This window comes from Papio anubis, chromosome 14, assembly GCF_008728515.1.
Source record: "Papio anubis isolate 15944 chromosome 14, Panubis1.0, whole genome shotgun sequence".
NCBI classification, from domain to species: domain Eukaryota; kingdom Metazoa; phylum Chordata; class Mammalia; order Primates; family Cercopithecidae; genus Papio; species Papio anubis.
In genome coordinates, this window is record NC_044989.1 from 75213088 (window position 1) to 75230854 (window position 17767).

Here is a 17767-nt window from a genome sequence, read left to right on the forward strand (position 1 = left end):
CAAATTAGTTCAGCCACTGTGGAAAGCAGTGTAGTGATTTCTCAAAGGACTTTAAACAGAATTACAATTCTACCCAGTAATCCCATTATTGGGTATATACCCAAAGGAATCTAAATTTTTTCATCGTAAAGACACATGCATGCACTATTCACAATAGCAAAGACATGGAATCAACCCAGATGTCCATCACAGGTGGACTGGGTTAAAAAAATGTGGTACATATGCACCATGGAATACTAATGCAGCCATAAAAAGACCAAGATCATATCTTTTGTAATAATGTGGATGGAGCTGGAGGCCATTATCCTAAATGAACTAACATAGGGACAGAAAACCAAATACTGCATATTCTCACTTACAAGTGGGAGCTAAACATTGAATATACATGGACACAAAGAAGGGAACAACAGATACTGCGGCCTGCTTGAGGGTGGAGGGTGGGAGCGGCATGAGGATCAAAAAATTACCTCTTGGGTACTATGCTTATTACCTGGGTGATGAAATAATCTGCACACCAAACCCCCATGACATGCAATTTACCTATATAATAAACCTGAAAAAAAAAGTCAAGACCGAGTTTGAGAACTGCTGCCTAAACAATTTCTTTAAACACTGAATTGATTAAGAGTAACCTTTTCCTTTGTATCTTTTGTTTCTCCCTTTTCTTTTTCTCAACATGCTTTCCCCTTGTAATTAGTTTTTAAGTGCTTAAGTAATTCCTGCATCCCAAGATTTCCATGGACAAACTTATGTACTTTATTTTTGTTCTCTTTATTTTTTCCTTTTAAACAGTCTGGTGATTTTTTTTTTCTTTTTTGTTACCCTAGTATGCCCTCTATTTTCCCTATGATTTATTTAATCACTAACCTTCCAAATATGTGTCTGTACATGTATACATTTATGTACACATATATATTCATGCACAAATATACATACAATGATGCCCTGTTAAAATAAACAATTGGGAGGCCATTAGGCTGAGATGGCTCCACTGTCTTGGGTTTCTATATCGCCAAACTGAAACCTAACTCAGCGTGAACAGCCATATTGCAGGAAAACAAAGCTTAAGCATAACCAGTCAGAAACTGTTGAGATGGAATTTTTTCCTTGACCTTGACCTTCTTCGTGGGAGGGAACTGGAGTAGCACATTTCATTCAGTCTGCCACTGGCCACTCCTCATGTGAGGGAGCATGTGAGCAAGAAGAGTGTGGGAACCAGAGTGAACTAATGCTGGAACTGGCCGGTTGCTCCTCTCTGGCGGAAGCAGGCTCTGTGCAGGGCCCTGTAGCAGTGTCCCAGCCCTTGTCCTCTTGGCACTTGGGTTCTTGTCCAGTGTCCAGGAAGAATTAGGTCACACGAATGAACTGAAGGGTAGTGTATGCAGAGGATTTTACTGGGTGATGGAAGTGGAAGTGGTTGTCAGCAGAATGGGGACTTTGGAAAGGGGGTGGTGCGAGAAGAAGGAGATCTTTGCCTGAAGCTGCATTGTCTGAAGTTAGCTGCATCTATCTGTAGTTTCAGATGCTCAGTTGCTTCTCTGCTCACTGCTTAGCCATTTGTATCCCTGATGTTCAGCCTCTTATATCCTCAGTGCTCAGCTGCTTGTGTCCCTGATGCTCAGCCACTTGTATTGCTCTGCCAGTTAAAGTCTTTTTATGAGCACAGGATAGGGGTGTGGCAGGCCAAAAAGGCAACATTCAGGTAGAAAAATGGGTCAGCTGCTTTCACTTAGGGCTGTAGTTTCAGGCTTAATGGTGGGGTTTAACTGAGAGCCCAGCCATTCTGTATCACTGCCAACTCACCTCTAACTGGGAACTTTATGGCTGCTGCTCTGCTTTAACCAGTCAAATATTTTCTTTGTCTTGCTTCCACAAATACTTTATAAAACATTTCCCCTCCCACTGCCTCAGTGGAGCCCAGACCCACATGTGGTTTGGCACTACCTGGTTCATGAATCACTATCTGCTCAAATAAACTCTTTAAAGTTTTAATGTGCCTAGGTTTATCTTTTAACAATACACACATGTACATACAACACATATATGATTGTTTTTTAAAAATAATTCAGAAATGAAGTGTTACTGGTTCCTCCACATACTTATCTCTTGGATAGGACACTTACTCCAGTATGGTAGATGGCAAGCTGTGTTTAATCTCTAGTTTATTAGATAAAACACTTCACAGGTTAAAAGAAAAACTTTAGACAAGTTAAATTTTACAGTTTAATTGAGCAAAAAATGATTCTCGAATCAGACAGCCCCCAGAACCAGAATAGATTCAGAGTGACTCTAGGCCTGCTGCATGGTAGGATAACAAGGAAAATGATGTCCAGAAAATGGAAGTGAGGTACAGAAATAGCTGGACTGGTTATAGCTTGATGTTTGCCTTATTTGAACCTGGTTTGAACAGTTGGTTGCCTGTAATTGGCTGAAACTTGGCTATTTCTTACAAGAGTAGGTGACTGTTTTCACATCAAGTTAACCTTGCATTTCTCTACATATGAAGAAACCTTTAGGACAAACTTAAACTATGTACAGAGACAGCTTTAGGCCAAACTTCATTTAACATACATCTTTTTTTTTTTGCACTAATTTTCATCATATAGCGTTTTAAAGATATTTTTTAGCCTTCACTCTATTTGGACTGGAATGTAAACTGTGTGTGTGTGTGTGTGTGTGTGTGTGTGGCTTTTTTGAGCTTTTCAACCTTTGTCTTCCTGTTTCCTCTGCCTTTTTTCCACTGAAATTCAAAAATTGTGAAACGTGATTTCCCTTTCTAATACACCTTAGTGCTGTTCAACACTCATAGCCAAAAGTCCTGTCTGGTCTCCATAAACTCTTGGTTAGTCATAGTCAAACCAGGGAGAGAAGGAGGGACTGAGCCAGGTGGTGAGACATTCAAGTGATGAGGGAAAAAAAAAAAAAGAAAAAAAAAAAGAACATGAAGGGGAACAAAAAAGGAGAAAAGGAGGAAAGGCAGGGAACATTACGAATGAGACAAAATTGGGAAGAAAAAGTGATTGAAATGAGAATCCTCTGAAAGGCAAGTTGACTCAGCCCTTTCAAGAAATCTTAACTCCTCCTGCCCCTGTTAAAGGCATGTGAACCACAGCAATTCCATCTGTGGAGTTGGGCAAATGAGGAGCTGGGCAAAATGAGGCTGAGACCTACTGGGCTGCATTCCCAGATGGTTAGGGCATTCTAAGTCAGCGGATGAGATAGGAGGTTGGCACAAAATATAGGTCATAAAGACCTTGCTGATAAAACAATTTGCAGTAAAGAAGCCAGCTAAAACCCACCAAAACCAAGATGGCCAGGAGAGTGACCTCTGGTCGTCTTCACTGCTACACTCCCATTAGTGCCATGACAGTTTACAAATGCCATGGCAACGTCAGGAAGTTATCCTATATGGTCTTAAAAGGGGAGGTGTGATTAATCCACCCCTTGTTTAGCATATAATCAAGAAATAACCACAAAAATGGGCAACCAGCAGCCCTCAGGGCTGCCCTGCCTATGGAGTAGCCATTCTTTCATTGCTTTACTTTCCTAATAAACTTGCTTTCACTTTATGGACTTGCCCTGAATTCTTTCTTGTGTGAGATTCAGGAACCCTCTCTTGGGGTCTGGATCAGGACCCCTTTCCTGTAACATTTTTCTGGTGACCACGAAAGGGACTCTAGCAAGGAAACTCCTGACCCAAAGGCTAACTTTGAGTAAGTGGTGGGGTCTGGTAACACCCCCACCATTGTCAACTGTCTTACGTTAATTCAGAATTTAGGTCAATTTAGTACTTAACTACTTTGCAATTGCTGGAATACAGCTCTTGTGAAGTGTTCTTGTGCACTGTGACACAAGAATCTGGCCACGCTTTTATGAATTTTGTGTGGAGCTTTCCATGAGCGAGAGTGTCCACAAATGTAATTTGAAGAGAACTCAGGACTGAGGCCCTAACGGTGGCTCTGGTTCAATTTTCAGCAACTCATATCCTCTTCTGCAGATTTTAATTCTGGGCCAAGACTCTTATTCTGCTATAGTAGAGTGTCTCTGTGCTAATTCAGGGTTGGGGCTCATTACATGATACCCCAAAGTATGGTACTTTGGAATGCTGAGTACTTTGAACTGAAGAAAATTGGAAAGGCCTCAGAAGTAAGGTCTTTCTGAACTTCTCCTGTCCTGTTTTCCACTGTAAGCAGTGGAAGTTACTACAGCTACTGGCAGCGAATTGCAGCAACTTCAATTGTTGTCTCCTCAGAAGACGTCGACTGAAGGACATAAGGCAGAAGAAGAGACTGAGGCAAGTTTTAAAGCAGGAGTGAAAATTTATTAAAATGCTTTAGAGCAAGAACGAAAGGAAGGAAAGTACACTGGGAAGAGGCCCAAGCGGATGACTTGAAGAACTAGTGCAAGGTTTGACCTTTTGACTTGGGTTTTTATATATCAGCATACTTCTGGGGTCTTGCAACCCTTCTACCCTGATTCTTCCCTTGGGGTGGGTTGTCCAAATGCACAATAGCCTGCTAGTGCTGGGGAGGGGAGCGTGTGCAGTGTATTTATTGAAGTTGTAAGCATGCTCACCTGAGGCGTTCTTCCCTTTTTTGGTGGAATGCCCCCAGAAGGTCATATACCAGCTAAATTCCACCATTTTGCCTCTTAGTGTGCATGTGTGAGGCCACTCGCCCAACTCCTGAGATCTCATCAGGAAGCTACTGATCATAAGTTTCAGGGTTTTTCTATCTACAGGGAAACTGCCTTTCCCTGGCGCTGGCTGTGAGCAATTACTATTTCAGAGAGGCGGTGTGACCACTGTCTGATCATCACCTGATGATCGTCTGACATTCCTGGTGGAGTGTGGGGGACCTATCCTGCCCTGTTTGTGTCTGACCAGCTACCCACTGTAACACCACCACTCTTCGCAGTGAGTCATGGAAACCAGAATTCCTGTTTCCCAAGGCAGGTCATAGAAAACTAGAACTTCCCTTCCTCCAAGCAAGTCGTAAAACCTAGAAAGGTTATTTTCTGCCTTCTCCCTTGAAGACCCTCATTTCAGAAGGGTCCTGCCCTAATACCAGAAGGAATGCTACACAGAGAGGCCAAGAAGAATATGAACAGACAGGCCTTGCTGGGTTTCCCCATTCAGTCTATTACATTAGCTCATTATCATTCTGTTTTTGTCCAATCACATTTCTTTTTCTTTTTAAGACACAGGGTCTCTGTCGCCCAGGCTGGAGTGCAGTGGTGAAATCATTGCTTACTGTAACCTTGAACTCCTGGGCTCAAGCAACCCTCCCACCTCAGCCTCCCAAGTAGCTAGGACTATAGGATCACAGTACCCAGCTAATTAATATGTGTATGTGCCTGTGTGTGTGTGTGTGTGTGTGTAGAAATGGGGTCTCCAACTGTTGCCCAGGCTGGTCTACACTCCTGGACTCAGGCGGTCCTCCTGCCTTGGCCTCCCAAAGTGCTGGGCTTACAGGTGTCACTCATTGTACCAGGCCTCTAATCACATTTCTACACAGCTATCGCCTCTTCATATAACCTAAGCATAAAAATAGACAGTTTCCTCTACGTCTTGTGGTTTGCATTTTTGGACTCTCACGTCATGTAAAACTTTGATTGAATAGATTTGTTATGCTTTTTTGTGTGTGTTATAGGAGTGTCAGCTGTGACCCTTAAAATGGGTAAAGAAAGTTTTCACACCTTTCCACCCGTACACCAGAGTTTACTACATAATTTTGGAACTGAGTGATTTCAGATGTCAATTAATTCAGCTTCATCTTGGCTTCACCACATTCTGTCGTGTGTGTGTGTGTGACTCAGTAACCACTCTGCGCCTCAATGTTTTCAAGTAAGGTTTCAATAATAAGGTTAAGCTTATTTTGTAAAATAAGGTTAAAATATATAGGGTATTGTGAAAATGACAGAAGTTATGATTTACATAAATGTAAAACACTTTGAATCATGCACATACTAAATGCTCAAAAGGGTTCACTATTATTATGATTGACTTAGATTAAAGCTATTGTAAATATTAACTGTTCCTCTATGCTATCAGACCTCAAAGTGTGGTGTGGGGATTCATGGGGGTGGGAATTTTCTGGAGACCCTTTTCAGGAGTCCATGAGGTCAAAATTATTTTCTTAATACTACTAAGAGGTTATTTGTATTTTTCATTCACATTCTCTCAAGGAGATGCAGTAGTTTTTCAGAGTTACCTGAGAAGTGCTAACGTTATTAACAGAAGCAGCTAGAGAATACAGTTCTCACATGAAATCAGACATTAGAGACTTTTCTTACTAGATTCATTTTTAAAAAAAATTTCTTGTCATAAAAATGTTGTTTGTTAGCTTGTAATGCATTAGTAATTTTAAATCAGTATTTTAAAACTTTGTTTTAATTCTAATACAGTAAGTACTGATATAACTGACAGAAACAAAAGCTACTTGGGCTCTTTAATAATCTTTAAGACCGTAAAGGTATCTTGAGGTCAAATTTGAGAACCAAAGCTGTGATGCAACCTGTTTTTGAACAAATGTGGATGCCTTACAACCACCATTTCATCCTTTCCAGCCTCCATGACTTTTTCTTGTTTCCTCTGGCTGGGCTGAATTTCTTCTTATCTGCCTGCAAAAGCCCTACTCCTCCTTCAAGAGCATCCATAACTGAATTTGGTCCAGACTTCGCTGCCTCCTTGGCATCCTCTTCCACGATGCTGGGACCTCCAGGGCCGGGCCTCCCTCGGACACGTGCCCTCCTTAGCCTTGGGGTATTAACATTGTTTTGACGGAGGCTCTCTTGCGAGCCCGGTCTAGATTTCTCCCCTTACCAGCCTGGCACAGGCACCAAGGGGAGGTGCCTGAGCTCCACAGGCCCAACGGGCCAGAGGGTCGCCGGTAGCGTCAACCAAGGGCACGACAGCCCAAGGGTGGCCAGGCGCGAGGGAAGAGCCGGAGCCCAGTCCCAGCCCACCCGGTTTCCGGCACCGCCCTGCCGCGTAGGGGCGGAGTCGCGCGCCTACACAGGGTGTGGCCTCCAGCCCGCGCGGGAAAGGGCCTGCGCCGCATGCGCGCGCACAGTCGGCGGCCGCGCGCAGCACGCTCAGGGCCGGGATGGCAGCGGCGGCGGCGGCAGGAAGCGGGACACCCCGAGAGGAGGAGGGACCTGCTGGGGAGGCAGCGGCCTTGCAGCCCCAAGCCCCAACGAGTGTGCCTGGGGCTCGTCTCTCGAGGTTGCCTCTGGCGCGAGTGAAGGCCTTGGTGAAGGCGGACCCCGACGTGACGCTAGCGGGACAGGAAGCCATCTTCATTCTGGCACGAGCCGCGGTGCGGCAGCAGCGCGAGGGCACGCGGGGGTGGGGGAGGTGGAGCGCGGGGCGGAGCCTCGGGGCCTTCCGCGGGCGGGGCTTAGGGTGTCGTGGGCCGGGTTTTGAGATGTGGGTGTGGACCCGGAAGGCGGAGGAAAGGGGCCGGGGACCTATGCGAGTTGTGTGTTTTGTTAACACTCCTCCCTCTTGTTGAGGACCTGGTTAGTGAGTGACTTTAATTTGTATCTCCAGGGCCTCATACAGAACTTGTAGGAGACTTTAGTGAATGAAGGAGAATACTGGGAAGAGGGTGGCGGAATGGATGTTCATGAAGTCCAGGACAATCTTAGCTTCCAGAACATTTTCTTGCCCCTGAGCCTTTCTTCTCCCTTTCTGCCCCCACCCACAAACCAGAGCCCTCACCTCCTCAGTGTGCTAGAACCCATTACTAAAACTTTGCTTTTTTACTTCACAGGAACTGTTTGTGGAGACCATTGCAAAAGATGCCTACTGTTGTGCTCAGCAGGGAAAAAGGAAAACTCTTCAGAGGAGAGACTTGGGTAGAGTGGCACTGCCAGTGTCTGGGGACAGAGAAGGGAGGGCTGGGCTGGTTTTACCTTGCGCAGGTTGAGAAGACGTCACTCTGATCTGAGAGGTGCCACAGCATCTCTCCCCAGGATGGTTTCTGTTGGCCACAGTGCCAGGAAGTCCTACCTGTAGAGGCTCTCTGCTTGGGGTGGTGGAGCAGTGTGTGGTGTCTGGGGTTGCCAAAGCGGACTGGATCCCTTCATACCTTCTGCCAGATTGCACCAGAAAAAGATAATTCTTTTTCACCTAGCAACTGGGGATTTGATTTCTGACTCTTGTCTGGTTGGTAACCCTCACCTGTGTAAGCTTTCATATACCGTGTTCTCATGCGCCCTGCGTCTATTGCCACATTCTTCTCTGATAACTTTAAGAGCAAAGCGAATAAATAATTTAGATGTATTTTAGGAGCCCCCTCCCCCCCGCATTGAATGGTATTTGCCTACACTTTTCTTACTCTTCTAGGGAGACAACTAATATATATGAGAGTTGCTGGTAGAGTAGATACGGATCTCAAGGCAGCAAGGGACGCATCTTATAATTGCCCTCATTTGCCCAAAGCCTCATGCCCTTCACTGTAGATTGTGCTGTTTTCTGACTGACGTCAGCATGGCTGGAGTTAGTCAGGTGTCTCTTTGCCTTGTGTTTCAGATAATGCAATAGAAGCTGTGGATGAATTTGCTTTTCTGGAAGGTGAGTTCTCTCTCAGTGGGCAGTCATTTCCGCCTGTCTTTTGCATGTTGATGTGAAATTCAAAACCTCATAAAACGGATGCCTGCTTCTTGTTTGTGTAGGGATAATTCTTTCTCCGTACTTGCTGTTAGAAAAAAGTAACTTGCTAAATGAGGTTCAGTTTTCTCCCTTGGGGAATTAAAACTTCTACCTGAAAATTGCTAGCCATAAAGAAATAGGAGGGAATATAAAGATCCCAGTGTAGTTAGATGAATTCAGAAGTTTGATTCCTATCTTGTTCGCCATACCTAGATATCAGCCCTGCCCCCCTTATCATGTTAGAGATCAGAAACAGTTGTCAACATTTAAAGGGTGACTGCTTGTTCTTTTTTCTTCAACAATCTGTGTGAAGTGATTATTTTGCTGCAATAAGACTTGTACTTGTCTGTATTTATTTTTAGGAGTCATGGATTAACTTGTGTACTAACTAAATTTTTTCATTAAAAAAGCAAATATTTGAAATACCTAATTTTAGCTACCTTGCCTCAGAGCTATTTCTGCTACTTAATTTTTTTTTTTTTTTTTTGAGACGGGGTCTTGCTCTGTCGCCCAGGCTGTAGTGTGGTGGCGCGATTTCGGCTCACTGCAAGCTCTGCCTCCCGGGTTCACGCCATTCTCCTGCCTCAGCCTCCCCAAGTAGCTGGGACTATAGGCGCCTGCCGCTATGCCCGGCTAATTTTTTTTTTTGCATTTTTAGTAGAGACGGGGTTTCACTGCGTTAGCCAGGATGGTCTCGATCTCCTGACCTCGTGATCCGCCAGCCTCGGCCTCCCAAAGTGTTAGGATTACAGGCGTGAGCCACCGCACCAGGCCGCTACTTAATTCTTAAATCTGATCAGCTTACTCTTCACTACACATATATAGTCATGTGCTGCATAATAACATTTTGGTCAGCCATGGACTGCTCACATGAGGGTGGTCCCATCAGATTATAATGGAGCTGAAAAATTCCTGTTGCCCAGTGAGGTAGTGGTCATAACATCCTAATGAAATACATTACCTTTTCTATGTTTAGATATGTTTAAATACGCTTATCACCATGTTACATTTGCCTACAGTATTCAGTACAGTAACATACGTTCAAGTCTGTAGCCTGAGAGCAATAGGTATACCCTGTAGACTAAGTGTATAGTAGGCTATACCATCTAACTTTGTGTAAGTACACTATGGTGTTCACACAGTGGTGAAATCGCCTGAAGATGTAATGCATTTCTCAGGATGTATCCTTGTTGTTGAGCGACACATGACTGTATTTTGATTGAATAGCTTGGCAAAAGCCATGTATCCTCATTTCATTCTCCCAGGGTGTTCTCATTACCTCCTCTAAGCCTTATTACCTTTAGAAATCTCTTGATTTATTCCACTCTTTTTACTCCTTTGTTCTGCATCTCCATGTCAACCTAGGCCCCTGGTCCTTTTGATAGATACTTTTTAAATGTCTTATTAGATACATTACCATGGCTAGCTTCATGCCTAGACTATTGAGCATTCTTTTAATTTGCAGATTTTTCTTCAGCCTCTCTTTCCACCTACTCATTTTTCTTAAAATTAACTTTTTTTTAGTCCTACCTAAGGCAGGCACTCCTTGTGACAAACTTTCTGTAAGTTCTGCAGTCAAAAATGTTTGGAGCCTACTTTACCTCTTCATTTTTAATTACCAGCTTTTCAAAGACATGAGTGATATGATCAGATTTGTATTTTAAGTACACAACATTGCTGTCCTGGGGAAAATAAACTGGAGGGTACTAGGAGTAGAAGTGGGGAGGTTTTGTGTAGTTTTCCACTCTAGTCTCTATCACAGCATAGTGCTTAGCTTGGATTTTTAATAAATGGCCATTTATTGAATGATTGCTGTGTTTATTTTCATCCTCTGCTTTCATCCTCATTTATCTCTGTAATTGAATCCTTCTGCTCTAACCTACTTTGGTAGATCTGAATGTTAGCCACCATAGCCCCTGTGGATTCAGTCTGCATTATATTATTTTTTACTTGGTAAAATAAATGTTCTTATGTCCTTAGATGTGTATGGTCTTAGTAAATACATTTTTTTTCCTTTTTATGAGCAATACATATCCATGGTTGAAAATCAAATAGTTACCTAATGGCTTATAATGAAGTATAGCTGCTGTCTGCCCACTGTTTTGTTAGTGTTTTGAGCTTTTCTGGTGGTTACGTTTATTTCTAATTAATATGCTTACCCATTGATGTGTCAGCTGTAGACAGTGTGTATTGACTTCCTGCTGTGATAAATGAAGATTTGGCTAACCTGTAGAACCCCATAAATCCCCTCTTGTCTTTCTTATTTTTGGTAGTTGTATCACTAATTTTAGTTTCTTTACCTCTACAGTTTATATAACATACTGGAATGTCTTCGGTTGTTGTTGTGTCCAACTTTTAATGCATTTCTTGACTCCCCAGTTTGTAAAGTATGACTATTAGTGCACGTATCCCTTTTCCCTTTTTAGTTCACATCTAGCTATCAATTTGTGTTATCTAGTAATTTGACATTGTCAAAGCTAATAACATTTAAATCTTATCACAATTAAATCTTCCATGCTTTATCCCTCATTGATTGTAGAAGTTGAAAACTAGGGCTGTAAACAGTCTTTCTCTACCCTTTCTCTGTCCCTTAATTCCTCATTCAGGTCCCCTCCCTGCAAACAACTGTTACTAGTTTTCTTGTATAACTTGGATATTTTATGCAAATATGTTTATATGTGTATATGTATATTCTTTTTCTAAGTCTTATGAAATACAACATATGTGAAGTGTGTGTGCTGTAAATGTAAAGTCAATAAATGATAAAATGAATACCCTCGTAACCACCATCTTGTCCAAGAGATAGGGTATTGTCAGCCCCCAAAAGTCCCACATATATTCATTCTTCATCATATCTCTTCTCATCCCGTTTCCCGACATTACTGTATCCTAACTTTTTGGGTAATTGCTTCCTTTTCTTTATAGTTTACTATATTAGCATGCATCCCTGAGCACTAAAGTTTAGTTTTGTTTTTTCGAACTCTCTGCAAATGGAACCAAACCATATGCATTTATTGGTCAACATCTGTCACACAACTGTTTTCTTTAAGTTAATGCATTTATGAGATTCGTCTTGTGATTGCACATAACTCGTTTGTTCATATTCCTTGCTATATGACAGTACCACAATTGAGCTATTTTAATGTTGATATTTGGGAAACCTTATTTTTCCTATTATGAACAACTTGCTATGAACAGTCTTGTACATGTTTCTCTAGGGTAGATGTGTATGTGTGTATAAAATATATAATACTGCTGGAACCTAGGATATATAGGGTATTCATATCTCCATCTTTGGCAGGTACTGCTGAATTTCATGTATTCCAATTCACATTCCTACCAGCGGTGCATGATAATTCTCATTGCTTCTCATTCTTACCCACACTTGGTATTACCAGAGTTTTTGATTTTTGACATGCTGTTATTGAATGTAAGTGATAGTTGCATTGTGGTGTTAATTCGTGTTGCCCTGATTGTGGGTGATATTGAACATCTTTTCATATGCATGCCTGTTTTTTTTTGAGGGGTGTCTCCTATTTTTCTGTTATGCATTTTTGTCCTTTTTAAAATCGATTTATAACAATGCTTGGTATATTTTATTTCATTTTTATTTATTATTTGTTTTTGAGATGGAGTCTTGCTTTGTCATCCAGGCTGGAAGGCAGTGGCGTGTTCTCTGCTCACTGCAACCCCCGCTCCCAAGTTCAAGAGATTCTCAAGTAGCTAGGACTATAGGCATGCACCACCACGCCTGGCTAATTTTGGCATTTTTTGGTAGAGATGGGGTTTCACTGTGTTGGCCAGGCTGGACTCGAACTCCTGACCTCAAGTGATCTGCCCGCCTCCCCCTCCCAAAGTGCTGGGATTACAGGCATGAGCCACTGCGCCCAGCCTTTTTTTTTTTTTTTTTTTTTAAACATAGTTCTTTAGAAGAGAGCCCTGTGATCTTTTTTTTTCTTTTCTTCCAAGTTAGGTTTAAATGCCTGTCTTCTGGTTGTGCTGTCTGTGGGGAGGGTTGTGGGGAGACGGGCAACTGTTTCTCATACAGACCCTCTGGTCACTAACCAAATTTTCATCTCACATCGCCATTCCTGATGACTTGAGCCTGGAGCTTCCTCATGGTTCTTTTAGGCATATGGGCCTCCTTTTCTGCTGCAGCCCCTCTGTGTTCATTCTAGGCTCCTTTTCCCTCTGCTCTATTTATAAGCCTACTTTGATCAGGTTTCTGTTATTCAGTTTTTTTGTTGAAATCCATTAACTGCCAGTGGGCCCCTATTTGTTGTAGATTTATACTTTTTAAACTTTTTAACCTTTTGAATGGAATCTTGGATGGGAGGGCATATGTACTTGTGGGCCCAGTCCCCCATCTGGAACTGAAACTTTCCAAAAGTTTCTCTTTAATTAGAGAGTTTACCTCATTTATTTTATATTATTCCTTCCTTATATGGTCTTCATCAATGTTCATTAACTTACACAACGACTTCTTAGCTCTTTTCCCACTTCTAATTCTAACTCTTCAGACTAGTATGCTTAATTCCTAACTGCCCACCATCTGTAATGACATGTTTTTCCCTGGGATATTTTGGATGGATCATCCTCAAAATTAGTATTTTGGTCTTAGAGAACTGCTGCCAATACTGGAGCCTCTTCTGCATTAACTTAGCCCAGCTTGTTACACTAATCCACCTGCTGAGGTCCCCTGGTATACTCATTGCTCTTTGTATGTTTAGGTACTTTGGATTGATTGCTGAGCGGGGCAGTTTTGTGAGCCTTCATCTGCAGCCTTCAGTTCACCCCTCTCCACAGGCCTCAGCTTTGAAGAACGGAGTCTTTGCACTTACACACACTCTTCCTGTTCTGCCTTCACCTATGCCGGGATAAGCAGAGATCTCATCAATGAGCTCTTCTCTGCAAGGTCTTCCACTGCTTCTGTCTGTCTTCCATATCAAGCCTGGATGCAGCTGCTGCTGCTTAGAGCAGGGATGAAGAAAGTGTTCTGCATAAGTGGCTTCCTGAATGATGAGGACCAGAATAAAGGTTTTTGATCAACCTCAGTCTAGTGTGTTTTATAATCTCACCTTTGTTCTTACCGTGTGACGGGAGAGCCACCATACCTGATCACAGACCTTCCTGATCTTCCCTGCCAGCCATTCTAACCTGCAGTCCTTTCATTAATTTTGTTCTTTCATTTTTCCAGCACATCACCAGAAAGTGGTTCCAGAATTTATGGAACACCACTTGACCTCAGGAGTTCAAATAAATAGGACGGTCCTAGATTGAAAGCCAGTTAAATTTTTTTAAGTTTTATTTATTGACATATAATCCACATACTCTATATTTCACCAATTTAAAGTATGCAATTCAGTGGTATTTAGTATATTCACAATATGTACACCAGTCACCTCAGTTGATTTTAGAACATTTTCATATGAATGGAATCATGTAATAATGTGGTCTATCGTGTCTGGCTTTTTTCACTTTGATAATGTTTTTAAGGATTATCTATGCTATATAGCATGTACTAGTACCTCATTTTAAAAAATTGTGGTAACTTGTACATAAAGTAAAATTTACTTTTGTAATAATTTTTAAGCATGTAGTTCCGTGGCATTAAGTACATTCACATTGTTGTGCAACTAACACCATCATCCATCTCCAGAACTTTAAAAATCTTCCCAAGCTGAAACTTCATACTCATTACATAATCACTCCTCATTCCCTACATCCTGCAGTCCCTGGCTAAGCTTTGGTTTGGAGGAAAGTTGTGGGTGACATAACGAAGGAGGCAGAGTACCTAGAAAGCAGCAGTTAAGAAAAGCAGCAGGAAGCCTTGGACAGTGGCTGTTAATTGGGTCATGGATCATTTTAAAAATAGTCCATAGGATTTGCTCCCTAGAATGATGCACAGATGTTCAGTACTGTAACATTTAAAAAATAAGCTTTATTTTGGAATAATACTAGATTTGCAGAAGAGTTGCAAAGGTAGTAGAGAGAAGTCTCATATGCCCCTTACCTCGTTTCGCCATTGTTAACATTACCAAGTACATTGGTCACAACTGAGAAACGGACATTTATAGGTTACTGTTTAACTACAGTCTATTTGGATTTCACCATTTTTTCATTAATACCCCTTTTCTCAGATCCAGTCCATGTTACTATATCATATTTACTTGTCATGTTGCCCCAGTCTCCACTGGTCTATGGCAGTTTCTTAGTCTTTCCTTATTTTTCATGACCTTGACAACTGGAGTAGTGCTAGCTGGGTATTCGCTAGGATCTCTCTAATCGGGGATTGTCTTGTGTTTCTTGTAATTCTATAACATTGCATATGATTTTGAGCATGAAACAGACCCCAGAGGCCCTTCTCTAGGCCTCCTATTATTGCCCATGGGAATTTAAAAGGATATCATGGTCCATTTTCAAGATAAACTCAGATTACAGTTTGCAGCTTATTAGTGGGATGTGAAATCAAAGTGTGTTGCCACTAGCATTTTGAAATAACAGTGTTGAATTTAGTAACAGTAAGTGTTCTAATTGTTGTTTCATTTACATGTGTGTATATTAGGTCATTGTGTAAAATGTATGTGGTAGGCAGACAGAAGGAAGGCCCCCATCACCTTCACCCGCTGGTTTTATGCCCATGAATATGTTACATTACATATCTGAAGCGATTTTGCAGATATAAGTCATGTTACTAATCTGTTGACCTTCAAGTAGATGATCCTAGATTGTTTGTGCAGGCCCAGAGTAATTACATGAGCTCTTAAAAACAGCTTTCCCCCAGCTGAGGGCAGAAGGGGCTGTCAGAAAGATTTAAGGCATGAAAAGGACAAGGCCTGTTGCTGGCTTTGAAGATGGAGGGAGCATAAGGCAGGAAATGTGGGCAGGCTTTAGACGCTGAGAGTGATGATCAACAGCTGGGAAACAGCCTCAGTCCCACAACCGCATGGAACGGAATTCTGCCAATAGTCTCTGCAGTTGAATGTGGATTTTCCCCTCAAGCCTCCTCATAACAGCCGGGCCAGCTGACACATTCTGACATATTTGCTTTGGCCTTGTGAAACCCCGAGCAGAGAATCTAGTTATGCCACACTGGACCTCTGGCCTGCAGAACTCTGAGGTAAGTAGGTGTCTAAGCTGCTGAATTTGTGGTAAGTTATTATGGCAGCAATAGAAAACTAATATACTTCTTATTGAAAATCAAGGTAAAAAAAAAATCGGAAATTCTGCTGTAGTGGAAAGGATCCTGGACGGGGGCCGGGAGATACTGGTTCTCATCCTGCTACTCATTACCTCCCATGATATGTTAATCACCCTTCCTGAGCTTTCTCTTACCAATTAAGTGGGTTATTTAAAAATTTTTTCCACAGGACATATTTTTCTTTTGTGAACTTTATTTATTTTTTTTTTTTGCAAAATTTACCTGCTTTAGTGTACACCTCTGAACTTTAATAAATACCTAAAATCACCATCACAAGGTATAGAACGGTTACATCACCACAAAATTCCCTCATGCCACGCCTTTGTAGTCAACCCATCCCACCAACAATGTCCCTGGAAACCAGTAATCTATTGTCCCTGTGATTTTGCCACCTCCAGAATGTCATATAAATCAAATCACACAGTATGTAGCTTTTTGAGTCTGGCTTCAATTTGGCATAAGGTATTTAAGGTTCATCCATGTTGCATGTTATCAGTAGTGTGTTCCTTTTTATTGTTGAATAGTGTTTTGTTGTATGGGATGTAAGTACCACAATCTGTTTATCTGCCAGTTGAAGGGCATTTGAGTTACTTCCGGTTTTTAGTGATTATGAATAATGCTACTGTAACATTTGCATATAGGTTTTTGTGTGAACATCACTTTTTGTTGTCTCTTGGGTATACCGGAGTGGGATTGCTGGATCTTCTTGTGAGTGTATGTTTAATTATTAAAGAAAATGCCAACTGTTTTCCAAAGTGGCTGTACCATTTTGCACTTATACCAGCAGTGATTAAGAATTTCAGTTGTTTTGCATCCATGTCAGCAGTTGGTATTAAAAATTTTAGCCATTATAATAGGTGTGTAGTGGTATTTCATTGTGGTTTTAATTTGTATTTAGCAGATATGTATTATGTAAATATTTTCTCCCAATTCCACAAGACATTAAATTTTGAAAAAAATCCTATAAATGGTTCTTAGCTGCACTTAGCTCTGTTGGTGAGATGACTCAAATGAGGCACAGGGGACTCCTTACTTTTCTACCTTTTGGGATAAGCCCCTGTGGAGAAGCAGGGCTTCCTTTGTGGTCACCAACTCCTGTGCCCTCCTCCTCCCTTAGTATCTGTCAGTCATGGGCTAATGGATCAGAAAGAGACCAGTCCCAGTATATCTGGCTGGGAGCACTAAAGTGGAATTTCCTGATGGTATAGATCATGCTTGGAGATGGGGAAAAGCAAGCTATTGAAATCCGATATTAACAGTATTAAGGACTAATATTCAAAAAGAATCAGAGAAAATTATGCTAAAAAGTAGAAAATTGTGCTATTTATTTATTTATTTATTTATTTTGAGATGGAGTCTTGCTCTGTCGCCCAGGCTGGAGTGTAGTGGCACGATCTCAGTTCACTGCAACCTCCGCCTCCTGGGTTCAAGCGATTCTCCTACAGCAGTTTCCCGAGTACCTGGGATTACAGGCGGGTGCCACCACACTCGGCTAATTTTTTATATTTTTGGTAGAGACAGGGTTTCACCATGTTGGCCAGGCTGGTCTCAAACTCCTGACCTCAAGTTATCCACCTGCCTTGGCATCCCAAAGTGTTGGGATTACAGACATGAGCCATTGTCTCGACATAGGAAATTTAAAATATGTTCCTGATTTCTTCGTTGTATCTGAATCAGGGATCTGACATTCCTCATTCAAGGCTTCATATCTCTGGACATGTTAACACTTAAAGCATTTTTCTTTTTTTCACCTAACTAATTAGCTCAGAATGTTCTCAGTACCATCTTGTAGTTTTTATACTGTTTAAAGTATAACTAGATTCCTGTAGGAATCTAGTTTCCCTCATCAAATCTACAATATCTAGCTAACTTGGAACCTTCAAGAACAATGGATGGTATGCTGTATGTGT

The 17767-nt window shown here is 41.7% G+C and overlaps 1 protein-coding gene across 1 annotated transcript; it reads left to right on the forward strand.

Moving 5' to 3' along the window:
* Positions 1-7046: 7046 nt before the first annotated feature.
* On the forward strand, positions 7047-13710 carry POLE4 (DNA polymerase epsilon 4, accessory subunit). The gene is made up of 4 exons (XM_003908856.5): positions 7047-7319; positions 7776-7860; positions 8537-8578; positions 13387-13710. The coding sequence occupies exons 1-4, from the start codon at positions 7107-7109 to the stop codon at positions 13398-13400; spliced, it is 354 nt and encodes a 117-aa protein (XP_003908905.1). The 5' UTR covers positions 7047-7106; the 3' UTR covers positions 13401-13710.
* Positions 13711-17767: the final 4057 nt, after the last annotated feature.

Coding starts and splice junctions, on each gene's coding strand:
- POLE4 (XM_003908856.5), top strand. CDS start 7,107: ATGGCAGCGGCGGCGGCGGCAGGAAGCGGGACACCCCGAGAGGAGGAG. Junction 7,320..7,775: donor TCATTCTGGCACGAGCCGCG/GTGCGGCAGCAG, acceptor TTTACTTCACAG/GAACTGTTTGTGGAGACCAT. Junction 7,861..8,536: donor TCTTCAGAGGAGAGACTTGG/GTAGAGTGGCAC, acceptor CTTGTGTTTCAG/ATAATGCAATAGAAGCTGTG.